The 23066-nt window shown below is 42.9% G+C and overlaps 2 protein-coding genes across 2 annotated transcripts; one reads left to right on the plus strand and one right to left on the minus strand.

The window, feature by feature from the left end:
• Positions 1-1443: 1443 nt before the first annotated feature.
• On the minus strand, positions 1444-6507 carry LOC119723634 (heme-binding protein 1-like). Its single transcript, XM_038194384.1, has 5 exons — positions 6231-6507; positions 4542-4649; positions 3539-3689; positions 2797-2989; positions 1444-1810 (listed from the first exon to the last, which is right to left on the minus strand). The coding sequence occupies exons 2-5, from the start codon at positions 4614-4616 to the stop codon at positions 1621-1623; spliced, it is 609 nt and encodes a 202-aa protein (XP_038050312.1). The 5' UTR covers positions 4617-4649; positions 6231-6507; the 3' UTR covers positions 1444-1620.
• Positions 6508-7048: 541 nt separating this feature from the next.
• LOC119723635 (centrosomal protein of 295 kDa-like) lies at positions 7049-22815 on the plus strand. The gene is made up of 16 exons (XM_038194385.1): positions 7049-7196; positions 7679-7825; positions 8387-8587; positions 8747-8953; positions 9285-9410; positions 11060-11284; positions 11866-11965; positions 14126-14356; positions 14556-14884; positions 15043-16385; positions 16927-18190; positions 18405-19496; positions 19735-19999; positions 20683-20883; positions 21865-22048; positions 22493-22815. Exons 2-16 carry the CDS (start codon positions 7712-7714, stop codon positions 22647-22649), a joined length of 6039 nt encoding a protein of 2012 aa, XP_038050313.1. The 5' UTR covers positions 7049-7196; positions 7679-7711; the 3' UTR covers positions 22650-22815.
• Positions 22816-23066: the final 251 nt, after the last annotated feature.

Below are 23066 nucleotides of genomic sequence, written 5' to 3' on the forward strand. Positions count from 1 at the left end.
TTCTTTCTCCAATTTCTGTTGACAATCGTGGTAAGTGAACTGCGCTGCGCATCTTCAATTTTGAGCGCCTATAAACTTAAAGGTGTAAAAGAAACCCAACAATATCAAAAAGGTCCTTTTTTTCTGACATAAAAAGGTAGTTTTTCCGTTAAATATACAAATTGAACATTCGTCATTCGTTGGAGGATTGGCTCTGGTTCCTGTTTTACCTGAGTGTTTTACGAATTACCTGCAGGAAGGAATACATCTTTAGTGCATGGGGGTAAATTAAAGGAACCAGTCAATCTTTACAGTATTTTTTCTTCATTATTTTTCCAAGTTTAGATAAACTTTATTAAAATCCAAAACTGGAAATTACAGTTTAAGTGATCATCGATTCACCTTTAAATGCATATATAATTTAGGAAATATAATTTGTAAATAAAAGTTGTTTTTTTTTTAACTTGAGAAATAAAAATTAAGAAATAATCTTTTACATTTATTTCAGAAAACCAGTCATCCGGGCCCAGTGGAACAGTTGTGATTGGTCATTGTTGGAGGTGTGAGCTTGGCATCTTGATTCTGATTGGTCTATATCATGATGTTAAATATTCATGAGTAACAAACCTGGTCTCTAAAAGGGGATTCCCCGAAATTTTCTTCATTCTAATAGGCTTTTTAAAAAGAAGATTTGGCTTTAAAACGATTATATGCTTAAGTATCAGTGCAACAATGTGTGAAAAAAATAATTGCTTTACTTGAAAAAGTCAAGGTTCGTCTCATGGACGCTGTCATGTTGCATTTATTTTGGTAGTCACGTGAATTTCCAAGGCAGACTTTGTGGGAAAACGCGCTCCCGAATTTCATTTCACGATAAGAAAGTTCAAATTAATTGAGGTCCTATTTCGCCGCTTGGTGGCGCTTCGGCTTGTAACTTGCGAGACACTTTTGAATCCCACTTCCAACTGGATTGTGTGACGTGGAGAAAACCTGCTTGGACTAATAAAATTCTACTAGAAAGACTACAAAGTAATCCACCAAATGCTAACAACGGTTTGGTGTGCCTGTAGCCTAACTCTACAAGACCCAGTCTTGTTCAAGACGCACAGCAGCGCATAGTAAATAGGTTTCTTTTACATTAAGAACAATTTTACTGACGATGCAATATGATGCATCTTTCATTGTATCTTTTTGTTACAAACGTTTACAGCGCTGTATAACCGATTATCAAAAACATTTGTAAACATGTATCTTAGTTTATTATCTTAATCTTATTTACTCGAAATCACCAGATACATGTAATAAGATCTACGTATATAAGTCGAGGAAATGGACCGATCCAGTAAGCCCCGCCCACAGCGCACTAGGCAAATAATTAACACGTGCTCCTCTCCAATGCCACGCTGCATTTTCCTTCCGCGCGCATCATACGCGCGTACCGCGTGCACGCTTGTCGGACTTTAGTGCACGCACGTCGGACCTAAATCACGGCTGTGATTGGTCAGAACACCATGGGGCGGTGCTTACTGGATCGGTCCACTGTGCGCATGTTACACGTCATTGGTGTACATATATTTTACATTTAGAATTTCCTACTTCCTTTCCAGCATCTTAATTCGACTCGGACGTGATAAACGAAGCTCATATCTCTGCCTCGCTAGTTTCCTTGAGGAACCAGATCTCGTTTCGTCTGCCGAACATGGTCATCGGGCTGTCGTAGCCGCAGAAATAACAGAAGCTATTCATGTATTTGTGCTTGGTTCCCAGGGCATCGCGTAGGTTGGCCACTTCGGCTAAGGCTATTTCCTCCTTGGAGAAACCTCCGTATTTCCTGAAAGAAAACATATATACAGATATTGAACAGTTAGAATTTCATATCTTTGCCATAACTATAGCTCCTATAAGCACCCAGGACCAGGGCAAGTCAAAAAAAAACCAAATAAGCCCACAATCGTCACCGTCACCACGAAGTGACACTAAACTCGAAAAATCGATATCCCTATCTTTTTCAAAGAAGTTTTGCATGTAACACATTCATCATCTAGGATGTGAAAGCCCATGTAATAAGCTTTCTTAATAGAAAAAGAATCATCCAAATTGCTCGTGCACTTTTCAAGTTATGGACTTTTAAACACAAACACAGTTTTATAATTTGTTTACGGATCACAATAAATGTAAGTGATGTTTCAGCAAAACGAAGACAATTCACATAATAAAAAAACACACCAAAACAACATCAGAACACTCTCCATAGCCATGATAACTGGCACTTATACCTAAGTTAAACACCTTCTGCTTCCAATGTTAAAACAACATGCTTTATAATGTCAAGAGTTTATAGTCTTGCCCTGCCTTCTACTTGGCTACCCCGGCGACTTATGGGATTATTCTGATATCCGTTTTCATGATATACGACATGGTTTAATTTTTCTAAAATAAGTATCACGTACTTTAAATGTGATCCGTGCAAAATTTTGAAACTGTGTTTGTGTTCAAAATTCCATAAATGGAAAAGTACATTAAGTGCTTTGAATGATTCTTTTACTAAAAGAAGGCTCATTAATTGGGCTTTCACATCCTAGATATGGAAAGCGCTACAGGCAGAAGTTCCTTACAAAATAGGGTGCGCCATTTGGGCTTCCTTTTTTTTTTTTTTACTCCTCCTGTATATACGGGCATCGTTATGACCAAGGACAGTATCGTAGATACCAGTAGAGTATATGACTTTGATTCATTCTAACATAATTATTCTCTGCAAGTCGATCATTGAGTGTGTGGTACGATGAGGGCGGGGATATAATTATTTAAATACAATACCTGACGTATACACGAGTTGTGGGCGTTTTCCTGAACGTGATGGGCGTGTCATCGTTTGGCGTGGGCGGGTTCTCCCTCTTGTCAGTGGAAATCATGAAACCAACTTTGACCTCCTTCTTGAAGGATTTCCAGCTTTCGTCTTCGCCAGGTTGATGGAACACCATGACCGGAGCTGACATCGGTACGGTCGCGCCTGGCAAAAGGAACGATATGTTTTCATGATTATTTTTTCCCATCAAATGAAGCGAGCTAAGATAGCACATGTCCCTGATAAACTCATGGTCACCCTTAATTTAAATATTAACACGCGCTCACTAGGCACTGCGTTCAGCGTCTGATAGTTTAGCCAATCAAACAGGAGTGTGTCTCGTCATAACGACCAATAAGAAATGACCTATCGCCATTTGCGAGTTAGCTACGCCCCTTAGACAACCTTATGGAATTGTGTACGTTAAGTTTTGTTTGTCTCAGATTTTGCACGTCCCGCGTCCATTTTTGTATATCATGTAAAATTGACAATATTTCACGAGCTGCGTTGACGCCATTCTACCGCGATAGGTCAATAATTCAGAAGCTCGACGTCGTTTCTTGTCATTCTCGCCCTTGTGATATATGGTCACAAGTAGGGGCGCTTATTAAAGTTGGGAAAATTTGAGTAACTTCAACTATAGAGTTTACCAACTCTAAATTCTACCCTTCTGCATTGTGCCTGCTGTATCTCAAGAAGGCAGTGAGCTTATACCTTCTTTATTGGTTCCAGATATGTATTTCAGCAGCTGACGAAATCCAGCAGTTGTCGCTTCTTTTGCGGTATCGCCGGTGGCGTCGACAACGGCCCACATGCATGGCTCATATTCACGCTCTTCAAAGCCCCGATCGCGTTCTTTTGAACCCTAAACATCAAGAAATTAGTGGTTACCATGTGTGGACGGCATTTTTTTTTGGAGAGACCTCACCCGGGTATTCTTAATTTTTTTATGATTTGGAAAAGTGCCACTTTAGTAGCCACCAGACCGGAAGTATAAACGGATGTATAACTTCACATTTCGCTTTTTATAAACAGTTTTATGTGACGAGAGGTCTGCCCTGCGCAGTTATAGACGGTTTGCCTATGGGTACGAGACGTGGCAGAGGTCGCCCTAAGCTGCGCTGGGTAGACAATGTGACGATGTGGAATGGCAAAAGTGTGAAGAGTTGAGAATAGCGGCAATCAGTGAAAGAGAACAGGTACATATACGTGATGGCGGCGACCAAAGGGATACGCCCCCATTACAATCTGAGGACGAGGCGGCCACGGACGCCTGCCGAATTATGAGGAGGAGGAGGAGGAGGAGGAGGAGGAGGAGGAGGAGGAGGAGGAGGAGGAGGAGGAGGAGGAGGAGGAGGAGGAGGAGGAGGAGGAGGAGGAGGAGGATGAAAACCCCAGAAGAATATTCTGGGTATAACCCAACGGAATCGCTGAGGTAGGGACTGAGGTAAATCCAGATGTGGTCCGGGCAGGAATCGAACCCGGGCCGAAGCGGTGGAATTGACGAGGAAAGTAACCACCGCGGAGGCTGATTCCGTTTGGAATATTGTGACTAAGTTTGAGTGCCGTTTTCCCGATAGCCTACATTAATCTTGATTCAATCGAGCACGGTCGGATGGATTATGAGATGAAGGAGCCAAGGACGCACATGTATATGGTGGCCATTATTAGAATAATACGGAAAGAAAACCGACCGATCTACAGATAAAACTTTTACCTCAGGAGGATCGATGACCTTGTATTTTGGCTCTTCCGGTGTAGTGAACATTCGGGATGCAAGTGTCTTGAACATCTTGTCTTCTTTTTCTGAATTCTGTAGAAGTTACTAGTCAAAGAAACAGGTTAATCTGTTTTAGTTTTTGTGGATGGTTGTGCTAGCATGGTAATGATGATGATGATAGTGGTGATATGTACAGTGCAAATTGTAATAATGCGCTATATGCTATATACATACGATCGAGATGTATACCCAACTGTTAATTCAATCGACTGTAAGCAGGAGGCCGTGGGTTCGAGTCCCACCGAGTATTTTTGTGAAGTTTTCTCAAAATCACTCGGGGAAAACACTGAGTATAACGTAAAGTACGTCGATGAAGGGCAAAACCCAATGACTGCATGTACCCAGGGGCGTCAATGGCGCTTCTGAAAAGTGGGGTGGGGGTGGGGCGGGGGATATGATGCGAGCGCGGAGCGCGAAGCCCTACGGCGTGGGGTTCGGGGCCCGCTTAAGGGCCCCGAAAAACAAAATGAATTCTCGATGCTCTGGGTGTGATCTGAGGCAATTTTTTACCACTTTCTTCCATGCTTTAATGTCTTAGCAAAAGATAATTATTTGAACATCATTTTCGAGGTTGGAGTCATTGAATCAGCTACCGGTATTCTGAGCTAAAGGCGTACGTGTGGTTCGGAGCGCGGCCCGCTGAAGGACCCCGAAAAAATTGATTCTAGACGCTCTGATTTCTGACCACTTTAACCAATATTTTCTTAGCAAAAGATAATGATTTAAACATAAATTCGAGGTTTTCTCAGCTGAAGACATAGGGGCCCCGAAAAATTGTGGATTCTAAATGCTCTGTGGTGCGATCTGGGGTAATTTCTGACCACTTTAACCAATATTTTCTTAGCAAAAGATAATAATTTAAACATAATTTTAGAAGTTTTCTCAGCTACAGGCATAGGGTCCGGGGCCGGCCCGCTTAATTAAAAGGGCCCCGAAAAATGTTGGATTCTAAATGCTCTGTGATGCGATCTGAGGCAATTTCTGACCACTTTAACCAATATTTTCTAAGCAGAAGATACATTGTAGTACATATTAGGGCCTTAATTGTAAATGAGACACGAGCTCAAAAATCGGAGGGGGGAGGGGGGGGGGGGGGGAATTTGATATTGTGTCCCCCACCCTTCAAAATGTGGGGGGGGGACCCCCAGGATTGATGCCCATGCACATGGGCGTCGCCAGGATTTTTTTCTAGAGGGGGGCAACACATTTTTTTGCAAAAAAATGCATGTATTTCTCAACACATTCTCGATTTATCAGTTTTAGAGGGGGGCAGGGACATTTTGCCCCCCCCAACTCATTAAATTTACACCACTTTGCCTTCGCGCCTCTTTTTTTTTTTTTTTTTTTTTTTGCTTTTCCAGGGGGGGCCCTCGCGACGCCCATGCCCATGCATGTACCCCGTACCATCCAATTAAGAAGCAACGACTCGCAGTTGTATTGTGTAGTCATCAGCAACACACTGCACATTTTACCGATTCCATAGATTTGCTGCATATAATACAACATGCATGTACATGTACCAGCCGAAGCCTTATTACTGCAGAGCGTTAGTGCGTATTTATCTATATTCTACTGCACCAGCCACAAAATTACATTCTCGGAAGCAAAAGAACCCTAATTACTTACCTAAGTATACGTACGCGTATTAAGTAGTACTAGTAGGCCTATACCTTGACGAACCCGGGTAGACTTGTGTAATGAATTCAGATCCTGCTCGATTATTAGTTGATCGGAGCAAGGTTATCACATCTGTGATTATTGATAAAGCTTACATAAACGAACTCATACGGCGAACTTTAAACCGGTACGACAGAATTGGGCCTGCAAATTGGGAAAACGTCAAGGGTTCGAAGGCCTACTCAGAATTACTAACACATATGCAGCTATTTCGGTATGCTAGGTCGTGTCAGTACACAAGTGAAAATTTCCATGCTTTTATAATCGGCCAAAGGTTGTGCAAATATCGTCTGCAATATCGTTCAGACTATGACTGAACGGTTCATTGCACTTCATACCTGTGTTTTGGCACGTACCCCCCGTGATCATTTTGGTACAATTATGACTTATGTCGCTGAAGCAACAAAACAAATAAGACGTTAATTTGCACATAGGGCCTAACATGTACTGTGAAATGATCACGTCACACTGACACTAAATTTTGAATACAAAACAGTGCTTGCATGAAACCAAACTGGGAAAAGGCTCAGGGTCTGAAAAAAAAAGGCTAAAATGGATTGAAACGCTTGAAAATTTATCATCGATTATAAGGAAAAAGTTCATCTGTTTTGTTTAGTCATTTTGTAATTTGTAAATTAGTTTTTTGTATTTCTACTCACTAGCTTCTCCCCGGCGCCCCCTGCTTATTATCGGGCCCCGCCCATATCCGTGCGGTTCCAATAGCCCGCCCTCTGGTGTTTTGGAAAACATTTTAGTACGGTGCTTTGTGAACGCAAGACAAATACATTCAAGTTCGTTTGTACGTCTGGGTACCACACTTTATCAACCGGCGGTTTTTGCGAATTTTGTAAAATGAAAAATGAGAGAAATCGGTGTTTGAATCCCCGCATTAGCGTGAAATTTATGTAGAAACTGGTATGTATGCTTGATAGTAATTTTAAGTGAATTGAGTAACTTGATGGTCTGATTTTGTTTGGAGTGAAAAGGATTATTGCTTGTGTGCTTGTGCGGCGGTGCTTGTTTACATCACGATCCACTGCATCCATTTCGGGAAAAATGCGCAATCAACACATTGAAAGTGAAATTGTTCATCTTTTTTTGTGACAAACGGCATTCCTTCTGTGAATGAAACTTTTTAAAAATAAAAGCAATTATTTTGACTTGCTTTTTCTTCTTTTGATTTTGAACAGTCGATTCCACCTTACAATTGGCAAGCCAAGACTAGCAAGTAGCATTAGCAAAGTAGCATGACGACTAGTGTAGTGAAGTGAAATTGAAATTTTAATTTATTTATGAATTTATAAATCTCTTGTTTTCCCAACCAAATACTGTATGCCTACATGCTGTAAGCTAACCACTAATTGTAAACATATCTCTTCTCTTTCATCCCTTTCTAGAGCAAAGGTTAGCCTCAACAGTACATTGTTACCATGGCAACCACTGGCACCAAGTCTGTCAAGACTGGTTACCGACTCAGTCCAAATGAGGAGGCTGCGCTAATCAAACAAGAGAAGGAGAGACGACGGAAAATAAGGATCCAACAGGTGAGATTTTCCTTGAAATCTTGAAGTTTCATTTGACATTTTCTAGAATTAAATTGCACAACTTATTTTCATGGCCCAACTTTTGTTTTATATTATTCTCCTTTCTGTGAAATTGGACCAAATTTTAGGGCTGATGTTTCATGACATCCATGTCACTTTGCTACACAAATTGAAATGTGAGATTTGTAATAATCCAGTGTTCTGAAGTTGTTACTGAATAGATATTATGTGGTAGTCGTAATCCTATTACCTTTTATTGTGAATGCTCCAGAAATAAACAGAACTAAACAAACTAAAGTTTGGAAATACCATGTATCAAGCAGGGGTGTGAAATCTCAGCTTTAAAGCTGATTTCAGCTTTTTTTGTTTTGGATTTTAGCTTTTTTCCCTCACTTGCTGTGTACAAAAGTATAGGAGATTTCCAAAGTTAAGCTTTTTTTTACACCTTTTTCAGCTGTTTTCAGCTATTTTTATCGGTGGTCTCTCACACCCCTGATCAAGCATCTTGAAGATTTGAAAACCTCTGATATTCTAATTTTAAGCTTGTATTTCTTTGCACAGGTTCGAGAGCAAGAGAGACACTTTGCCTCCAAGATCAGAAACAACGTCAGTAAGAAGAAAGGAGAGGAGTTGAAGAACCTGGCGCTGCATCTGAAGAAAGATTGGGAGGAGGCGAAGAAGGAAAAGACTGATGCTTTACAGAAGATGTTTGAGAGGAGTCTGGAGAGTGTTGGGGACGGTCACAGGGCCGCTAGCAGTCAGGTACGGTCAACAAGGAGATCTGGGAAGAATGTTGATAATAAGTCAAGTCAATCACAGGTCCATCACGCTTCAATCGCAACTCCATCACAAGTCTATCTTACAAAAAAAAAACCCACTTTCTTTCACAAATTATTTTCTCCTTACTCGATGTTTCCACAGCCTCCACTAGCCGAGATACGTGCAGCTCAAGCCTTGAAGGACAAGCATGCTGCCAACGAGCGCTACAGCAGCGCCCTCCAGAGACAAAAACAGGAAGACGAACAGCACTACCTGAAAGAAAACGCCCACATCATAGCCAGGAAGGCTGCGATACAAACTGAGAAAGTTCGCGCTGCAAAGATTGCAAGTTTACCGCCACCAGCCAAGGTAACGTACCGGAGACTTTCAATGGCAAACATAATCTAAACAATCATTAGACTGGTCTAGGTCAACCCTCCTGCTGTATTAATGCACCAATCACTATTTCCATTCTATCAAGGAATCCCTCACAAACTATACAAACGCTGACTGATGCAAGTCTAATGTGACCAGTTTTCTAGATACGCAACTTAAAAAAAAAAAATGGCTGTGACGTGGTAAATATCATTATCGCTTCTGGAGATGAATCCTCTGCCGTTACGATCACTCAGTAGGGATCTTAGCTCTGATGTACTTGGAAGGCCTGAAGACTGAACTTTATTACCCAATTACATCTCAGGACCCAATTGAGGATCTGGACGACGTTGGCAAGGAGAACAAAGTTGTGACGGTAGTCAGTGGTTTCTCTACGAGTCACTACCATCTGAAAGGAGAGTATGTGGAGAAGGCAGAACCTCGGGAACAGGTAAAGTTTCAGTTTTGTGTCCCGTTCCAGCTTTGTCTCTGGCCCCAGAATAACTCAGGAGCCTTTAAAGGGAATATACATCATTTGCTTTTGCTGTAATTTTCAGAAATGGATGGAATTGGGGGGTTGGAAATATATAGCAAATATAGTTACACTGACTTTTTTGAGGTTTTTGGTTCAAAAATGCTATAAAAACCAAGAAAAACAACCATTTTCCTGTAGTCTGGTTCCCTGACTCCATTTAAGAAGAAACAGAGCAATTTACGTACATTGGGGAATTGTAAGGTCAGGGAACCAGTCTAGCTGGCTTGTACCCGTTCATAGGTGTGTAATCGATTGCAAACAAGCGCGATGGTCAATTGGGGCCAGTATTTGAAAAAAAGCCAGTTTTTTCCAACGCTGATCGGCCAATCAGCGTTGGAAATTGATACAAAAATACCACTTTTCTTAAAAATGACAGTATACCAGGTGCCATGATTTTACAGGATGCTTTACACTGTCATTCACTAACAGTCCAGCAAGGTATTTCAAAATGATTTGGTAGTTTTATTTTTTGATGTTTGCAAATGTTGTATTTTCCCTTTAAGGCTGGAACCAAACAAAGACTCTCTATGATACACTGTACAGGATTTCCTGCACTTTTATTTTAAAACCTTTTTGGTTTCCCTTGAATGTGACCCACTCCACAAAAAAGGCTGTTAAGTTGCTCTGTGCATTATCGTGTAATGGCACGCTCAACGTTGAGAGGGTGAACATTTTGTCAAAAATTGATTCTCATTTTTTGTCATGAATGACATTTTTAATACCTGAAGTTTCAGGGTTCATTCGCAGAAATGTTGATTTCGATGAATAAATTGGAAAAAAACAACAGTGTTGAGTGCATCATGCCCAAATCTACAACAGAGCCAGCTATGTTAAAGCTTTAGTCCATCATTTGTAATTTGTGCATTTTGTTCGTTTGAAGCAACAAAAGAGTTCAAAATCTAATAAAGGATACTAAGCAACTAACCTGATAAAGTTTCAGCTAAGCTTCAGCTGTACATTCCGAGAAAAACAGCGTTCTAAGATCTCAATTTCAAATCAAAAGTTACTGAATCATGTTTTGAATTGCAGCTATACGCGACGTCGCGCACTGATCCGACGAATTATAACAACCGCGCGCGCGTGTGCGTCGTTCCAATACTTGCGCGCGCTGCGCTGAATAACAAACGAACTACTAATTTAAATTTTCCTACGGTGCTTCTTAAGAATCACCGTTGGAAATGCCTTCTTTCGTTGATTACTTCAAAATGACAGCTTCCCAGAAAGAATAATTTCACAGGGAGTTTAGTTCCCTTACTATCTTTCAACTAAGTTTGTTTTTCAACAATAATTACGCCAGTTACTTTTCGGATGGCTGCAAATGATGGACTATAGCTTTAAAGCCTGTTTTCTCAGTTGTGTAATTAGAGCTCCAAGGAAGTAATTAATATATGCAAATACGTCTTATCTCCAGAACGGGATGGGCCATGGAGCTCTATTATATACCAAATGAAAGCTTACGTTGTGGGCTTTCTAACCATGTATGTAACTCAATTTCACTTGTTTGTGACATCATACCCATGTTGAAGCCTACTCACATCCCTGTTGAAACAAAAATTGAATAATAGGAGGATGCCCGACTGGCTGCGCAGGAGGAGGAGAGGCGAGCTAAAGAAGACGAGATGGCGACGGAGAGAGAAGAGAAAGAGAGATTGGAGAAAGCACGTCTGAGACACCAGCACGCCAGGAAGCAGGAGTTACTGCATCAAGATTACACCAGGCTGATGGAGGAGCTTGGACAGATGGAGCAGGCCGATCGGAGAAGAAGGCAGGCCATCGTGGCTAACATACCGGTGAGAAAAAACATCCAGTGATTCTCTGATTAACTGTCACAGACAGTGAAAAATGTCATCCACTTCCTCTGCCATGCCTTTTACACAGGCTAGGCACCAACAGTCAGATCATATTTTGAGCAAGCACTCTGACTAGTCAAACTCAGTCAACAGGCAAAAGCAGGCAACTGGTAGGCACAGTTGGCTTATCAATCACCTACAGTCAAACCGTAGCTGTATTAAGTTACATAAACAGTCACAGCCAGTCAATCCTACTTTATGTAGGCTGGGAGCTCTTTAACTGTTGAAAACCGTCACTTGATTGATTTTGACTGCAAGGACAACTTTGCACAGACTGTATGTTTGCGTAATGGGGATCGATTGGGTGAATGGCTCACGACATGTAACTATAAGGTTTTACCGGGTGGTTTCGATGGTGACTGTTCATCGTTGTCACTCTAACGGTTGATCAACCCCAGTGAGGGCCATCACGCTACTTTATAGATCTGATTGCCGGGGCAGGTGATATCGGCTGTTAGCTTGCTTGAGGTTGTCTAACTCCTACTTATAGTGTTTATCTGTAATGTTTGGCTCACTTGCAGCATCAAGTGTTTCAGCCGCCTCACAAAAGACTTGAAGACAAACAAGAAGAGCAACAGAAGCTGGAGCAGGCGTTTGAAGACATGTACATGACAAACACTGGTGGGTGTTGATACATGTAAAGTATGGTGTAAAAAAAAGGAAAACCCACTTTTGAAAGCAATTTTCTCACCTACTTCTTGAGCATATTTCAACAATTCAATTTAACGGTATAAAAATATTGAACATAAGTGACGAAAAAATGATTGCAAATGCATATTTTGTCTCTGAGATATGGTAGTTTAAAAAGTTCATGAGCCAAACCTGTTTGTCCACGGACGGCTTTATTCCATCCGCTTGACTGAGCTCCGTAGCTTGCTTTGAAGAAAAAAAACTCTACACTAGACTTACACGTGGACGACAGTGATTTTGGTGACTTATATTCAAATTTATAATAAAATTATTCTCACGATTTTTTTAAAGATTTTTTCACCATGTATGGTTGAAGAGCTATACTTCACTACATCATAAACAAAAACAGTTCAAATAAGTTAAGTAAGTAGGTAAACATTCCTGTCAAAAGTGGGTTTCCTTATTTTTGCACCACCCTGTAGTTTGACAAAGAGACCAACATTTAAAATGAAGCAACAGCAAAAAAGGCAGAAGGACTTTCAAACATACTCGGAATCAAATCTTCCGTTCAGGGCTAACCTTCTTAAGTCTAGTATCAGGGATATATGAGATAACATAACATGCTTTTAGATCTCACCCTGGGATATCCTGGGAGGTTTACTCAAATTTGATGTGTGTATGGTGTTTAAAAGGAGTATGTAAGGCCAAAAAAAAGAATAGTTCTGCTTCCGATTACATGCCTTTCAAAAATAGGGTCGGTCGGTCGGAATTGTTTTTTTTTTGCCAATTTTTTTTATGCAGATTGAATGGGGGTATTCAATTATATGCGAAGTTTTAGCCTGAACTATTTCCACTGCACCACAAAAGCTATAAACAAAATGGCCACAAAAAGTGAATAAAACCTACCTTAATTATTCTCAATATATTTACGTTCGATAATTCGTAAAAAAAATTGTGGAAAATTCAGGTCGTTCGCACCATATGCACAACGCTAGTCAAGAAGGGGAGCTGGCCAAAACTCCGAAAAGTGTGTGATGCACTGTACATGTACATGTGTGGCCTGCGGCCAACGGGTCGAAAATTTCGGGAAACACGCTGCATTGTATCACTCCAAATACGAGTAGTGCGATCTCAAAATGAACTCTTGAACACGGAAAATACATACACAGACAAGCTAGATCAAATCTGTGAATTAACTTGCAAAAATGTTCTTTCTCTATCGGTGTTTTCTTGGCATTTTTACGATGTCTTTCTTGGCATTTTTACGCTGTCGAATCCGACCAGTTGACAGAGTACGTGCCTGCGCCTGCATAGCCATGCTAGCTAGCGCTATCGATCGCATAGCCGTGCACAGACTAGTTACAGCATTTTCATCATTGGGCCCGCGCGGCGCGGCGGGAACCATTCGTCGCCGCATTGCGCTTATTACGCACGTGATTATAGACATCGAATTGCGAAGTAGTTGAATCGCGAAGCGAACTTGTAAAAATAACGGAGGTTTCTTTTGAAAAAATAGCGAATGTAAGTAAGAAAACAATAAATACAAGCATTTATTGATGCAAAAGGGTTGTTGAGAGGTATTTTGTGAAGACAGACAAGACATAAGGTTTTTATTTTTATTTATTAAATCTTTTTTTTTTTTTTGGATTTGCCGATAAAAATTTTAGGGTCGCAGCCTAAAAATAGGGTCGGTCGGGTAAACCGGAAGCAGAACTATTCTTTTTTTTGGCCTAACTGAAAAGGTTAATGAAATAAAAAAAGAAACGATAAAATTGACAAGTACTTGGTTGGTACTTGGTTGGTTCTTCTCCTAAGGACTTCCACAAGGGAGTATAACTAGGAGGCCAGAAACACCGGGGCAAACCCCTTGTCTTAGCGGTAAGTGTTACTGGGTTCTTTTACGTGCGTTTGGCCTTATACAACACACGGGACCTCCGGCTTAACCATTATTGCTTCGTCCTTCGGATGGGACGTTAAGTGCCTTGCTTAAGGGCACAAGTGTCCGGGCCCGGACTTGAACCCACGCCACTGTTGCCTCTGAAACACAAGTGTTTATGGTGCAAAACCTCTTTTGAAGGTTGTGTCTTGAAATGTAAATAATAAATTTGACCTGAGGAAATACTGAATCCAATCCCCTTTTCTTGCCGACAGATTACACCGGCGACTTGATCCTTGCACTGGAGCCCAAACCTAAGAGAGACACGGACCTAGATGTCACGATTGACTCGGTCTCTGACGATGCTGGTATCTTGCTTCAGCCGGTCCCGATGCCGCCAACGAAGAGAGAGGATGAGGGGAAGAGGTTCCCACGAGGGTTGGATGAGGAAGCTGGCAAGGTGGCGGAGCGAACGATCAAAGAGGATCAACCAAAACAGCCTAGAGGTCTGTGAAGATTATTGAGCATAACTTCTCTCAATCTGACAAGTTTCAGCATCTGGTTTTGTTAGGTTTTAAGTCTGTGTAGAGAGCAATTCCCTCCGATGTCAATTGCATAATAAATTTCTTGGGCTAAATTTATGTTTTCAAAATCTACTGTACACAACAAAGTTACTTTAAGATTGTGTATTAATTAATCTTCCAGCTCCTTTGAAGATGTTAATGGATCGCATCAAGAGTCAGCGAGAGGAACTGAAGAAGAAAGTTGTGCTAGCAGTGCCCAGCCAAGAAGGCCTTCCTGTTGAAGAGCCAGACACCCCACCAAGTTCGAGAGACTTACCGTCTCAGGGTGCATCACCGTCTCAAGATGCCCCACAATCCCCCGAGGCATCCCAGGATGAATCTGGGAGCGAGAAGAGCACGCTGGACACCTTGGAGACAGGCACGCTGTCTGAAGACACCAACAAGCAAGAGGAGAAGATGATGCTCTTGCATCCTATGGAAGAAGCTGCAAAGATTAGATCTGCTTCAAAGGTATGCTAGGAAAATCAATCAGTGAAGTGTTTGTATCGGTGTTGAAATGAAGCCATTGTCCTGTACTGCCTCATCTGTTTGATTCGGTTAATCCGCTTATTTTGTGATGGAAAATGGTTCTGGATGATTTTGCATTGATTGTGTTTTCCCAACTGCAGGTGCCAAATGTAGAGCTGCAGAAGAAAGTGCAGCAAGACATAATGGCCAAAGAGGATGAACAGCGACTGCGACTGGCTGAAAAGCAGCTGCAGGACCACACAGATCACCGAGACCACCTGCAGATGCTGCAAGACAACCTGCTGCAGCGACAGCGCATGCTGCAGCAGCAGATTGGGGAGCAAGAAAGGCTGCACAGGGAACAGCTGCAGTTACAGAAGCAAGAGTTTGAACAACAGCGAGCAGGGTTGTGGAGAGACGACGCGCCGCAGCAACCGTCAATTAAGCAGCAGAGGACAGAACCAAAACAGCAGCAACAGCAGCCGCTTGATGATAACATGCAGCAGCAGCGGGATATACCCCAACAGAATCAGGGTCCTCAAACTCAGAGTCACTCACACGCCATTCAACGACTTATCAGACAGCTGCAGATTTCTGACCAGCAGAGACAACAGCAGCGAGCACAGCAGCAACAGTTGACACAACATGCAGGTCAACAGCATGATCTCACACAGTACCAAGAGCTCCCAGATAACCTACTGCAGCAGCCGCAACAACAGGTTGAAGTACCCTCTGTGTCGGCAGATGTCCAGTTACCCTGGCAAAGACCCAGCCGCCAACAGGTAGAACAGGAACACCCAACCAGAGATGTTCCTGCAAAACCTATCCATCAATGGATGGACCCTTTTACTGTCCACAAGCTTCCCTCCAGTCTTGAACAGACCGGAGAGCCACGGCAGCCACAAAGCTCTCCTCCGAAGGTAGCTAACTTTCAGTCAGGCGTAGGTGGATACCAGATTCCAATGACGGTGCAACAGGGGCATAGCAAGGAGTGGTTAGAAAAGTTTACCCTTGACACTCAGAGATCAAGCCAGCTACCACCAGACCAGGCTAGGACGCAGCCACCGAGCCGTGACACGCTCCAGGAGGCACAGGTACGACTACAGCAACGAAGAGAGAGAATCATGCAGCAATATCCTGAACTCAAACTGCCTCCTTATGAGCCGTACTTCAAAGATACAACCACCACTTCGTCCACGGAACCCCTGAAAGACATAAAGACACATACACTGGCGTATCCAGGAGTGTTTACAGATGCTGAGCTGGGAAAGCTCCCCGATGCTGAACAACTTGTTTCAAGTATCAGTGGAGGCTTACCGACATCCGCAGATGTCTCCGCAACAACAGAGGTGTCTACAGCAACAGGTGTATCCACGACAGGTGTAACTCTAATGCCAACAAGTATTTCTGCTTCAAGGCCTGATGCTACCACATCACAATCGGATGTCTTGCAACAGTCAGCTAGTAGTCCTGGTACAGGACCTGCTCTTCATGAAATGGAGAGGTATTGTTATTATTATTGTTAATCATTTCTGGTAATGAAACCAAGGATTCCTCAAAAGTGCCCTAGGCACTGTAGCTCGCAAGCATGAAGTAACCTGTACAGAGAATACAATGGGAAAAAAAATACAGTTTCAGATGTTGGAGGAAAATCTCCAGAATGATATTCTAAGGAAACCATCCTGGGATCAGGCAGGGACTGAACACCCAATCCACATGTTGACCCAGGCGGGATTTGAACCCGGGTCACAGCGGTGGAAGGCGAGGAAAGTAACGCTACGCCAACTTGACTCCCTCAAGTATGAGTAAAGGCAGCCAATCACATGTGCCTTTTTACTGCGGGGGTAACTTTGATTTATTATTCAGGCAAATCAAACAAAATGTTTTGCAATTACTGAAGTAAGCTGCTAGAGTTTGTCAAGAACATGTGTCTCATAACTTCAAAACATTTTGAAGGAGGATTTTCAAAACAGATTTTTTGGTTAAGAATCTTACTGGTTTGTCTTCGATAGATTTTATTTAGCTTCGAATAAATTTCCCCTCAGGCAATTGGAACAGCATCGGCAACAACTGCTGAAGACACGACAACAACTGCAGCAGCAACAGCAGCAACAACAGCAGAGGATCCTAGACAAACAGAGGGTGCTAACACAGAGGATAGAACAGCAGAGACAGGAACAGCTGGCCAGGCAATCCGGAAAGGGGACGATGTCACAACCAGAAACGCAAGAAGTGTTAGCATCGGGATTGGCGACGTCACAATCGATTCCACAGAATATGACGTCAAAAATACCAGAAGGAGCACCAAGAGACACCTTCTCAGGGGGGACGATGTCACAGCCGTTACTTCAATATGTGATGACATCACCGCCAGGAACTCCAGAGGTGATGATGTCATATTCTGATGCACAGCCAAAAATGATGTCTGGACATCTTGGAGTCTTTGGAGAACTTGAGGCTGAACAAACAAAAGCATCCGAGGTTCATCCAAGTGGAACTCTTTCACAACAGATTGGCCAGAGATTGTCAGAATCTGGGACAGAGGACACCTCAGATAAAGAAATGCCGTCAATTTCCCAGGGTATCTACAAACTTCCTTCCATGACGTTAGGACAAACAACTTACCCGCTTGATCCGACTGGCAAATCCACAGATAGTGAACAACCATCCTTTCACGAACTCTCTCCAGACAGCAGTGCTAACCTCACTGAGAGTTCTGATCATCACCCAGCTGAGATTGCTTCAACCCCCGAGGATGTGAGATCTTTTCACGGCCAATCATCGCAGTATGACTGGGCAACCATCTTGGCTTCCAATACGGATCCCAGTAAACCCGTACCTGTCCAGTCTACCTTGCCATCATCACTGAGAAGTCATAGACACACCAGACCTCCTCCAGCACAGTGGAGACTGCCTCAGCCAGTAGTGGAAGCAGGTCCTCATGAGCTCAGTACCATCTTGGAGGCAGAATCACCGAGACGTAAGCGGTTGTCCAGAAGTCACCCAGAGTTGGACCCACTCGCCTCTACCCCACACAAAACCAGCCCACCCCGCATTGGTACCTCTCAACAAGATACTGAAGCCAGCGAGGGCCCTTTTCATCTCAGCGACAAGGCTTCTGACATGGCGACCACAACCAGCCAAGTCAGCGGCAGGGACTTAGTAAAGACCTTGCATGCAGCAGAGACTGTGCAGAAGCCAGTTAAATATAGCCATAGTCCAGGACAAGCTGATACATCAACATCAACTACTGTTCCAAGCTTTGCCGTGGATGTTGGTCACGGTGTGCTGTCATACCCCTCATCAAATGTAAGTTTGCTTTAATAAAAGCTTATTAGTTTCCATGAAAAACCACAATAAGTGTCTCAAAGTAAGAAATGATAATCCTTTGTAAAGTTCAACATGATCCATTTTGATCAACATTTTCTTGCACAAAATTTCAAGAAGTAAAATTTATAATGAACCTTCCAAAGCACCACGGAGTAATTTATCAAATGTTGGCTGTATTTTCTTATTTTTGCAGTTAATGACAATGGGATTGACTACCCCTGTAACTACGGCCACATCCGTATCAGTATCCACCTCGACCATCACATCTGCTCCCCTCACAAGTCCGGCCGTCATCCACATCGCCTCTCCAGCTACCGACAATGAGGACGTCTCAACCCAACCAGACTCCTCAGTCTCTGCATTGAGCGATCACACCTTGACACAACCTCAGCATTCATTAAGCAGCTCGCTCCTGAGCGAGGATTCTGTCGAGCGATTCCTGGCTCTCTCCGCCTACGAAAGCAGCGGCTCGGAATCAATATCCTCGACAAGTGCCAGGTACCAGGTGCGGATGCTCGGCAGCGACAAGCGATCTTCCAAGAGCCCCATTTTCAAGGATTTTGTGACGGACATTCCTCCTGGAAGTTCCTGGCAGCCATCTTTGCCACCTGCGACAGTCACAGCTGAGGGCGCTATTCACAGCCTTCCCACAGTGCCTCGGCAAAGCATGGAATCAGCAGAGTATACTCTAGGTCCAGTCTCGCCCCAGAGCATATGGACAGAGAGCGACACGCAGAGTGGCTCCTATCTAGCTGGAGGAGTACCAGCATTTCCAGTGTTCAGACGTTCGGACATACCTAAAGACGGCATGCCTATGTTCTCAGATGTGTCTCTTAGTCACTACAACACCTCGTTAGAGAGTGGTCCGAGTGTATTACCTCCCTCTACAACGGATCCTGGTTACGTGCTGAGCCAGCAGGCTGGCGTGGTTGATATTGGAGAATTGTATAGGAGTGGTTTCCCGAGAGGAGAACAAGAGCAGTGGTTCATGCCACACCAAAGCTTGGATAACTCAGAACTGCATCTGCCTAACAGGGGTGCCACTCTCGAGCCCAGTCTGGGGAAGATTCCCGGATCCAGAGAGATTTCTGGTGACACAGACTCGAGGACGTTGGAATCTCGGCCAGATGTTGGAGAAGATGAAGCACCCGGTGTTGATGAATCTTCCAAGCTGTCTTATGCCGGGGCACTTGTGGAGGAATCTCATGATGCGTCGGAAGCGATGGATGACACGCTACAAGAGGTCATGAGGAACATTGCTATCAGCGAAAGTGAGACTTCCAAAGTAAGTAAACACTCGTTAATTGGTTTACAGGATGCGTTGGGTGCATAGCCCATGGATGGAGAGGGTAGGTATACTTCACTGAGGCTGTAATAAATGTAAGACTGGTTGTAGCCTCATTTTGCATTGTCTGATTTTGCCTTTAGATTTCAAAAATTCTTAAATGCAAAGCAGTTAGTTTTGTAAAATTCTTTCATTGATGAATCGGTTTTGTTTTCTCTTGAATACCTTTGTTACCTAGGAGACAGGCATCGATGAAGACCCTGATTTAACCCTCGTCTCTCTCAACACCACTCTGACATCCTCCGTTGCTCCTGACGAAACCAACGATGATGCAGAGAAAGAAAGACAGTGGACATCCGTGGAACTCGCCAGCGACTCGATGGTATCATTCCTGCATCATGAAGAGGAGATGTCATTGGAGAGTCCGGCTAGATCCGGTTCAGACCAGTCCAAGACAGCCGGAACCGGTTCACAGGCAGAGGCTCAAGTTGAAAACACACCAGGTACAAATTGAAAGCAATTTACAGAAATATTATTTGATTTTCACAATACTGTTTATGTTTATATGTAATTATAACCCTTGCCTGTCGAATACGTCAAGTTTTGCAAGAAGGCAATCAAATCGTGTGATGAATATTACAGACAAGCAGTGTTGTAGTCGAGTACTTTTTTCCGAGAAACCGAGTACTGCCGAGTACTTAGTTTACTGAGTACGAGTATTTGTACTTCCGAGTACAAGTACAGGTCTCCGAGTACGAGTACTTCTATTTCTGAATATGGCCATATGGCAAATGGTTCATTGTGCGTAATTGGCCCAGGCCCAGTCAGACCGATATACAGACCCACTCACGGCTAGCTGTTAAATGTGTTAGTCCGAACGTGCACAGAGGAAAATCAGGAAGCTTCGATCTTTGATGATCGAGTACAATTTCGACATATCAAGTACGAGTACTTTGTTGCCCGAGTACGAGTACCGTCATTTGGAGTACGAGTACGAGTACTCTAAAAAAGGTACTCGAGTAGTACTCAAGTACGAGTACCGAGTACGAGTACTACAACACTGCAGACAAATGCATGCATACCAGCAAAGATAGGATTGAGAAGTAAAAACAATTATATTACATTTATTGGTAACCGAGGTCTGTTTGCCTGTTTATTAAAATTCGTCATGTTTTCATCATCCTAGACTCATCTACTGTCCGCTCGATCAATCTACAAGAAGCCTTTCAACGTCACAAGCAATCCTTCATCAGGTCGAGTCAGTCCCGTCAGCTAGAGGTCAAAGTTCATGCCGATAGTCACCAGGCCACCGCCTTCTCCCAGACCCTGGACAACTGGAAGAGATCCCGTGGCGGGAGGATCCAGCGATCAAGGAAGACCAAGACTGGTAGGCCATTATTCCTGCTTGAGGGTAGCGCCAGAATCTGTCAAATCAGGCCATTAGACGTGATCTTTAGGTGTTAACTTCTACTATTGTCAGATCTGCAGTCTGATTCTTAACTTATTCCTGTTGGAATTGGAGATAAAACTGGCGTACGGAAAAAAAAAAAAAATGGGAAAACAGGCCAAACAAAAATCCGTGTCCGAAACCTGGGCCGCGTGCATGATGTACATGTATGTAGTTACTTTAAGTGTCTTATTTCCAGACACTGCATCCCGTTTTATTTTAGATCCGAACAAGATTTTACGATGTGAAAAAATGTTCAGTGCTTTGTAGTCTGAATTGAGGTCAGAGTGACTGACTCGTCAATAAACAAGTTCACTTCTTTTCTTGAGAAAGTAGAGGAAAATCTTTAAGCACAGTCCAAGACAAATGCACCTTTCAATCATTGAATCAAACAGCTTCACTAATATACATGGAAAAAAAAATCGGCATTATAGTTTCTTTCCTCCAACAACCGTCCATGTACTTTGTCTTTTATGATCTCTTCACCATACCCGAGATCATCCTGATTTTTAAAGCATTGCATTTTGTACCACTGAATCTGACACGTCCGAAAATAACAAATCCTTTTGGATTTCACTGCAGTCGAACTCCACGTGCAACACGAAGCTGTGTACGTAGTCTTAGACATGTCATAGCTGTAGTCATAGGTTTATGCTTAAACTTATTTCCAGCCGTAAACTACTCCAATCCTGGCTTACTTATGTGCGTCTACCATACAATCTGTGCACTGACGACTGGTAGAACAGACTAAAATTGCACTCGCATTAGATTTCTCTGCGTCCTTTTCATCGAATTCGTAAAAAAATTTAAAAATCAGGTTTTGCGGGGAAAAGATCGTGAGAACAATCGGAATTTTGGAAATAAATTTGGAAAATTTCATCTCTGTTGAATTCATATTAATCTTATTTCAATATCTTACAGGCAAAAGCCCAGCAAAGGGACCATTGGTCAAAGGTAAAAGGTCAAGCACCGGGTCAACCCCAAGTGGCCATCGAACTTCATCGAGCGATACCGCACGAAGCAAAGACAGGAGCAGAATATCCAAGACGATAACGACCGCAGACCGCAAGGCTTCAGAGAAAGATATGTACCAAAGAAACGTCAGGTTTGTCTTACTGGGTTTTTCAAACAACTTCTTCTTAAATTCACACCAAAACTCCATTTATGGGCTCCTATGCGCCAACAATAGAGGGCGCCCTTTTACCTAGCAACGACGTCCCATGGGTGGGACAGTTAATAGCTGGTTGACGCGCACTGTTCCTTGTGTGTGATGCACGTACACCAGGGGATTTGTACTATGTACACGCAGTGGTACGGCCGCGCGTCGCGGCAAAATTGCATTCAGGCAAGATGGCGTCGGTCGGTCACCCTCAGCGGATAGGAGCCTTTAAACATTTTGTACTCTATAAAGTCCTCATACAAATAAAACAATAATTTCAAGATTTTTTTGTTACAATTTATCACATCTCGGTTAAATTACACAATAGTGTAAACTTTTAAATACGTAAAAATAAGGCAGAATTAAAATGTCTTCTGTCCTGGATTGTAGATTGTACGGCCAATTGGAAGAAGTGCAGAGGCAGAAGCTGACGCAGCAGCGGCAGAAAGATTACACGACGAACCGACAGCGACGTAAAGAGTTTGAGCAGAAGCTACAAACGCGGCTCAACAAGTTGACGAAGCAGACTTCAAAACCGTCAAGCTAGAAATTAACGTCTGTGCAACTTCGTTTTTAACCCCTTAAGTACGGGGTGTAATGGGGACATTCCTCCACACATAGAGCAAGTGGCCCGCATGACTGCACAGCCTTTGTGTGGTAGCGGGACTGCACAAAAGCAGCAGCTGTGGAACTACCCACTAGCTGTGCGCCACGGCATACCACAGCTGGCAACTGCATTCCAATGAGGATTAGCGGCCGCGGCCATGACCGTTTCCCGTACGCATGGGGTTAAACAGGACATTTTTATTTTTTTTATTTTTGAAGGGTTTTTTTTTTTATTGTTCGTACCATTCTCGCAGTCCGAAGACTGAATTGCGATGGTTTACAATTTACAATTAACATAAATCATTAAAAAAAAAAAAAAACATTTATACATATGTTCGACATTAAAATATTCTAAAAA

Source organism: Patiria miniata, unplaced genomic scaffold (genome assembly GCF_015706575.1).
Source record: "Patiria miniata isolate m_02_andy unplaced genomic scaffold, ASM1570657v1 HiC_scaffold_17, whole genome shotgun sequence".
In the NCBI taxonomy this organism is placed as follows: Eukaryota; Metazoa; Echinodermata; class Asteroidea; order Valvatida; family Asterinidae; genus Patiria; species Patiria miniata.

What these genes read in the sequence shown, in the direction of transcription:
- LOC119723634 (XM_038194384.1), bottom strand. Translation starts at nt 4,616, where the DNA reads ATGTTCAAGACACTTGCATCCCGAATGTTCACTACACCGGAAGAGCCA. An exon ending in ATCTGGAACCAATAAAGAAG is followed by an intron (nt 2,990 to 3,538) that starts GTATAAGCTCAC and finishes TCCTTTTGCCAG; the next exon opens with GCGCGACCGTACCGATGTCA. An exon ending in ACAACTCGTGTATACGTCAG is followed by an intron (nt 1,811 to 2,796) that starts GTATTGTATTTA and finishes GTTTTCTTTCAG; the next exon opens with GAAATACGGAGGTTTCTCCA.
- LOC119723635 (XM_038194385.1), top strand. Translation starts at nt 7,712, where the DNA reads ATGGCAACCACTGGCACCAAGTCTGTCAAGACTGGTTACCGACTCAGT. An exon ending in GCTCTTCATGAAATGGAGAG is followed by an intron (nt 16,386 to 16,926) that starts GTATTGTTATTA and finishes ATTTCCCCTCAG; the next exon opens with GCAATTGGAACAGCATCGGC. An exon ending in TGTCATACCCCTCATCAAAT is followed by an intron (nt 18,191 to 18,404) that starts GTAAGTTTGCTT and finishes TTATTTTTGCAG; the next exon opens with TTAATGACAATGGGATTGAC.